The following is a 6,774-nucleotide window of genomic DNA, read 5'->3' on the forward strand; positions in this document are numbered from 1 at the left end:
ATTGTAAATTTTATCAATATAATGGTCACATCATGGAAAGCATTGTCAGATGTTTTCAAATACGCTCAGACACTACAAAAACCACAGCAGTGCAACACCTGCTGCTAAGATAGGTATTCCAAAGCAGAAGAGCAAGAAAAAGAGTGGCACTGTACCAGCTTAAAAAAGTCAACTGCAAGTAACATTCACTAAATAAAACGTATGCTCTTCTTGCATTCAGGGCACCATAATTTTTGCGCAGCTGAAGTGAAAAAAGTGCTTAAGGTGCAGTAAAATAGTGACTACTTCAGCAGTGCATGCAAAATGTGCCAGCTAATGCGAAGCAAGTTAAAAGAAGTAAAGCCTTCAGTAAAGTAAAAACAAACCCTCTCCCAAAGCAACCTGCCAAAGAAGCTCACGCCCAACTTATGTTCATGCGCTGGCAGGGGTTGGCTGGATGGATCACTGGTCTAGTAGTCGCTGGCTGGATCACTGGTCTGGTCGCTGGCTGGGTCACGGGTCATGTCGCTGGCTGGGTCACGGGTCATGTCACTAGCTGGGTCACAGGTCTAGTCACTGGCTGGGTCACAGGTCTAGTCACTGGCTGGGACACGGGTCTAGTCGCTGGCTGGGACACGGGTCTAGTCGCTGGCTGGGACACGGGACTAGTTGCTGGCTGGGACACGGGTCTAGTCGCTGGCTGGGACACGGGTCTAGTCGCTGGCTGGGACATGGGTCTAGTCACTGGCTGAATCACATGTCTAGTCACTGGCTAAATCACGTATAGTCACTGGTTGGATCACTAGCTGGCAGGCTGGAAGGATGGCTGGCTGACTGCAAGTAGAAAAGAAAAAAAAACGGCATCGCTGGAGTTCTTACAGTTGCAAACATAAGAACATTAGGCATTTATTAACAGGATCATCGAAGTGATTCCCATAAAAAATAAAAATGCATGTGGCTTTTGTGTTTCTGAGATACAGGACATGGATAAAACTTCCCATGGCATCGACAGAATGATGAAGTTTAATGTCACACAGCAACATATACAATTATGAGGGTTGCCACAGTGGGCTCCAGATTACTTTTAGCCACCTAGGGTTCTTGTACAGACGTGTTTTCTATTTGCAAATGAAAAAGCTGCTATGAGAAGCTCATCACAATAACTTTTTTATGCTTGAACATAAAGGGACCCTAAAAAACACCCAGTCAGCTGAATTGACAAATAACTCTAATAACTCTGTTAGTTTTACGGTAAGAAGTTGATTATTAGAAATGAGGACAAAATGTGAAAGCTCCGCTTTTTTAAATTTTGCGCTGAAACTGTTAGCTGTGCTACATTACGTTGAAATCGTATTTGTGCCATTGTAGCCCAGTAAAATTTCTTTAAACTTGTGAAGTTCAGTCTTCCTCTTTTTTCGACTAGAAATTTGTCCACCTTTACCCACAAAATTTTGTTAGGCCAAAAGCAAATGCTGTAAACATCCATAAGACCATGGTGAGCTGGTGCTGGAAGTTTAAGGCAGCATTGCCTCTTGTCACGTTGTTGCGCCTTTTCTAGTTTATCAAGCATTTTCCCATGCCATGAGTGTTTTTTTTTGTGCTATATATAGGTAGCTTACTAGCACACCTCAAATTATTTCTTTTTAGCGCTCCATTAAGCTACAACACCAAGTGCGCTGTCAAACATTTGTGTGCTTGTGGTCCCGGCGTGAACTGCTGCAAGGACTCCGTAAATCTTATCAATAACAACAGACGTCAAATTTCTGCAATATTGTTCACACTGGTAAAATAAATAACATAGCTTTCTGTAAAAATTACTAACGAGAATGCTCTTAATTACCTTTTCTGATGCACATCTTGCCGGGGCATGACGAAGCCAGTCTTTGGTTGCACTTTCCACTACAAAATTGTCACATTTATGGGTGACCTTTACAGCATCTGCAATTAAAAAGCATGGACAAAACACAAAGTAACACAAGCTTGCCTGTTGTGCATTGACAAGCTTCAAAAGACTAGCAATATTTAAAATGCCAAAAATTCAAATTTGCCACATCCTTTGTTAAAATGCCTGCATGACAAGCAAATGATGATGATATGGGGTGTTATGGCGCAAGGGCCAGAGATGGTCAAAGAGCGCCAAAAAATGGTGTAGGGAAGTTGATGATACAGTGGATGACGATGTTGCGGGCTGTATAGAGGCCTAAATTATTCCATGTAAGGTACGTAAAATATACAAGTATTAAAGTAATGTCGAGAGTGAGTGACGTCAGCAATGACCATAAAATATATTCTAAAAGGAAATAACATGAAAAGACAAGCGAATACTATGTTATGTAAGGTCATATATATACATACCAACAATGCACTTTGAGAGAAGCAGACAGTCAAAGGCATTCTTCCCCTTTCGTCCGTGCCATGAGAATGTTGATGCAAGTTTGTCTGACAACACACTTCTCAAAACCCTGCGTGTGCAAGACTCTGGGCTTGGACCCCCAATGTTTGCAAGCTGTTGAACCTGCAGAATTCAAAGTTACTAAAAATCAAGTGCATGAAAATGTTGATGCATGATCAAGTGTATCTTTATAAGTTAGACCCAAACAAACATGAGATATTGAGTTAATCTGTTCAAAAGTTCAAGGAAGCAATATCTGGAATATTCAGATGTAGTCAGGTAAGCTGAATTAATCAAGAGCAAAGAAAAAGTAGCCCAAGATTACTGCACTATTACCAAAACTTGCCTTTTATCTGGTATCTAAAACTGGACGAAAAGGTAAAGATCGAAATTGAAATTTTTAGTGTTACTCCTGAGCCATTTAAGAAAACAAGCACAAATTTCACCAGAAACTTCAGAAAAAGAAAATGTTTATGTCGTCTTATTGAGTCATGCAAGGGCTATTTCAGATGTGAGCTATGTTCTTTTAGAAATGTGCTTCAGCTAAACAGTATGTTTTATATCCAAGTGTTAAGTTAATCTGCTGCCAATGACAAACAATGTCATGCATGTATCTGAACTTCAACATGGCCAATAGAAAGTTGCCCTGCAAGAAAACATTTCAGTTTTTGAGTCCTGTAAGGGTGGCCCACGTTGAGTACAGTGCTGCATGTCCTGTTCCAAGTTTACATTGCATAAAAATGTAAAATGGCTTTCCTGACAGTTGCTTACATAATGAGGTTTTTGCATGGCAAAAAGGTGACGTCAGCAGAGATACAACAGCAGGCACATAAAGTGTCTGGATTTTATAGACCACGGTGTAGAAATATCACAGTAGGCCAATGCAATACGCATGACAATGCTGGCTGGCTCATTACAGCAATAGTGACAAAAGGCTCCGATGAATTTAAGAAAAAGGTTATTCTCAATTTCCAAGTTTTCCTGTTTCCAGATATCAACTACGCTTTCAAGCAGCTAAGACTGGGGTGATATCTTAGGTGCAGTCTCTGGCAGCAGAATAGCACGACTTCAGCATAGAGTAGCCTAGCAGGTGCTGCACTACGACAAATTCCTGCAAAACTATGGTTCATGTCTGATAAAATGGCCTATGCATCACTGTATCTGGCTACATAAACATTTTAATGCGATTAGGATTATTAGCACACTTCACGGTGTTTCTGAGGGCTACATATTTGCCCGCCAATTTGGGTCACTGGGTAGTTCATGGTCTAATGGCGAGCATCGAGCTGCTGTCCCATCCCCGGACCAACTTGTGTCAGAGATTTGTGACATTTTGTAGGCGACGCTGATCAGTTAACTCGGTTCACACTAACTTGTGTCACTGGGATATGTCACTGTTTACGTGCTGCCCTTCAATGAACATCCTTCATCCTAACTTATGTCACTGGGTATATGAAAGTACGTGCCACGTGTGAACGAACCTCTTATGTCAAATTTGGTCACTGCATATGTGAATTGGGTATGTGCCGCTTTTGAATAAACCTCTTTGACACCAACTTGGGTCACTGGGATGCGCGATGGTTTATGTCTTCCATAATAAACCTGTTTTGCGCCAACCTGAGTCACCAGGTATGAGTCCTTCATACAGCGCATATACACGCAGGAAAAAAAACAGTTCAACACGTGATCTGTTTAACAGCAGTAACAGTTTGAAGAACGGGTCACCAACTAGCCCGCAAGGAAGCGTTATTAGGTATGCGTTGCTTGGTAAATGGCACCCTTCAAATAAGCTATTTGACACCAACTTGGGTCACTAGTTATATTAACTGGGTTATGTGCCGGTCTTCAATTAAACTTTTTGGTGCCAACTTGGGTCACTGGATGTGCCACTGGGTACTTGCCACTCCTCAATGGAAAAAAATTAAAATTTGTCTGGTGCTGGGCAAAATGAAACCCCCGTCGTATTTCTCCACAATCTTGTTAAAATATATGTTCACACACGTGCCACACAGAGACATTACGGCAGCACTATGTGGTGCTGCATGTCCAGAGGGAAGCGTTAAAGAGGAACCCGGCAGTGGCATAGTGTTGATACATTTCTTCAGTGCTAGTCACAGTAAAGTCGACACTCATCATAAATTGGTTTCTCCGAGAATTTTTAATTGATGATCATGCCTGCCTTAAAATGTATTCGGAACTTTCGTTTTGGACAACACTCGTAATAAATTTACTTTTCATGTTCACAAGACATGGAAGGTCAGACAAGGTAGCCTTTGGAAGCAGAGCAAGATCTTACCACAGCCTCCTTGACTGGTCCAGTTAGCGTTTGGTCGAATTTCTTCAGTTCGTCATAGCTGTCAAACTGGCCTACTACAACTTGAGGAGCGTTGTCAGACTGTTTCACAGTGCACCGGGTTGTCAACGCTGTTAGCAACTCGCCTTGCTGCTGCTGAACAATCCTGAGTACAGAGAGCCGTGTCAGCACCTCACGCTGAAATTCTGCTCATAAATGTATGAAAGGTGCAAATGTCATGTGCTGGCAATTGTAATTCAAGTACCACAACAGAATTCTGCAATGCAGTGTTGCAAATAATGCAAAAACCAAAACTCTGGAAGCACTTTTATCAAGAATGTATTTAGATTATTAAGGCATTCGTGTGCTATTAACATGCAACTTTGGTATAGATAACATTGCAGAAACTTACAGTCCAATACAATTTACGTTTTTGCCATAAATTAATCTCACCTCCAATAACCTCTATACCATGTCCTTTGGTTCTAGCGTCCTTTGGAAGTGTGGAAAAACAGATATGAGTTTTCAAAAGAACCAGTAGAGCTGAGAGACATTGATGAGTAATATTGTTGACAACAGCCCATCTTGCCAACTCCGAGGGAAAATTGTCACTCGCATTAGAGCTTCCCTTCTCAGCATGCCAAACCGAATTTTCGGGAGTGCCTGGCTGCGGACCGTCAGTCATTGGATCACTTTCGGACCAAATTCTGACCCTTAGCTCGTGCTCAACATCACTGCTATCAACGGGGCTCTGAATTTCAGAAACGCACTCCAAGACACAATGTGCATTTTGCTGGGAAGGAGAAACGCTTTCGCTGCTAAAGGGGAAATTCGAGCTGCGAACAGGGGACAGTTCACGAGCACTTTGCTGAGAAGATGAACGGCTTTTACAGCCAGTTGGTGAATTAGAGCTGTGAACAGTTATTTCTTGAATGCATTCTTCATTGCAACAGTCCCAACTGAAATTTCAGCTGAATGCTCCGTCACTGCAAGATTCAAGCTTGAAATTCTTTCCAAAATTGCCGCGACTTCGAGACGAGCTCTGTTGCGAACATGGCGCTTTGTCCAGCTGAGCTTCGGCATGCTGTAGAAAACAATAACCAAACGCAAAATTAAACAATGCTAATGAAGGCTACCATCATGAAAATGAAATCACAAATTCTAGCGCTGAGCTTTCCAAAGTTGCTGCACCATTAATGCCGTTACGAACTCTATGGTTACGGAATCATGATGGCGAACCTCAACAAGTCTAAGAAGCGTCAACTCAATTTACCTTCATGTTGCGCAGAACAGGATGAAGGCTCTTGAAGCTTGTGTATTTCGGGCTCACAATAAACTATTAAAGAAAATAAACAATGCTCTGAAAACGGCGACCCGGGCGGCTCGGAACAAAGCAGCACCATAGACGAAAAGCTGTAATAAAATGCGCGCGTACGAGCGGCGAGCGGCTACGAGCGGTAAATGGTGCTGGCGATGACAATGGCGGCGTCCCAACTTGTACAAGCACGAAGTTGATGTAAATTTTCTAACACAGTCACAACTTTATTTTTAAGGTGTACATGCACATGTATATTTCACTTTTTTAATAAAATGACTTTAAAGAGCAGGCTGTTTTTTTTGTTTTGCTAGTGACGATGTGTTGATGAAACCGAAACTAGGCAGATATGATGCCGAAACCGCGTTTTCTTGACTTCCATGGGGCATCCACATGACTCGAAAGAGCTTATCACGGGGCTCTATTGCAGGATGGGCGTTAAGATCACTTATGGAAAAGTTAATTAAATGAATTTTTTATTTATCTGAAAGGCGCCTATTTAACTAGTGTCCGCCGCGCTGAATTGACGATCGAGTGAATAAAACACTTTCACATCGATTAAATTTGTTTCCAATAATAGCACCTCGTATTAATGCGCAAGCATTCTTCAGCGAGTACCCCAGGAAAATCTCTCCGTGACGCAAAAAGTGTAATGCCTTGCATCTGTACTAAAATGCGTAATTTCCGAATACATTTATTCGTTATAATAGTGTAAATGTAGATGATTGGCAGCTTTATAAGCATTAAGGAACAATAAAAAAATACTATAGCTTGCACTAGTGGCGCTAGGCTAAC

The 6,774-nt window shown here is 41.8% G+C and overlaps 1 protein-coding gene across 1 annotated transcript; it reads right to left on the reverse strand.

Moving 5' to 3' along the window:
* Positions 1-462: 462 nt before the first annotated feature.
* Positions 463-6,130, reverse strand: LOC125944468 (uncharacterized). Its single transcript, XM_049664978.1, has 5 exons — positions 5,938-6,130; positions 4,668-4,870; positions 2,335-2,494; positions 1,820-1,917; positions 463-813 (listed from the first exon to the last, which is right to left on the reverse strand). The coding sequence occupies exons 1-5, from the start codon at positions 6,065-6,067 to the stop codon at positions 757-759; spliced, it is 648 nt and encodes a 215-aa protein (XP_049520935.1). The 5' UTR covers positions 6,068-6,130; the 3' UTR covers positions 463-756.
* Positions 6,131-6,774: the final 644 nt, after the last annotated feature.

This window comes from Dermacentor silvarum, chromosome 3 (assembly GCF_013339745.2).
Source record: "Dermacentor silvarum isolate Dsil-2018 chromosome 3, BIME_Dsil_1.4, whole genome shotgun sequence".
In the NCBI taxonomy this organism is placed as follows: Eukaryota; Metazoa; Arthropoda; class Arachnida; order Ixodida; family Ixodidae; genus Dermacentor; species Dermacentor silvarum.

Excerpts from the sequence above, each read along its gene's own strand:
- LOC125944468 (XM_049664978.1), bottom strand. The coding sequence starts at position 6,067 with ATGGTGCTGCTTTGTTCCGAGCCGCCCGGGTCGCCGTTTTCAGAGCAT. Across the intron at positions 4,871-5,937 it reads CTGTTCTGCGCAACATGAAG|AATTTCAGCGTGAGGTGCTG; the intron begins GTAAATTGAGTT and ends ATTTATGAGCAG. Across the intron at positions 1,918-2,334 it reads TCTCTCAAAGTGCATTGTTG|ATGCTGTAAAGGTCACCCAT; the intron begins GTATGTATATAT and ends TTTTAATTGCAG.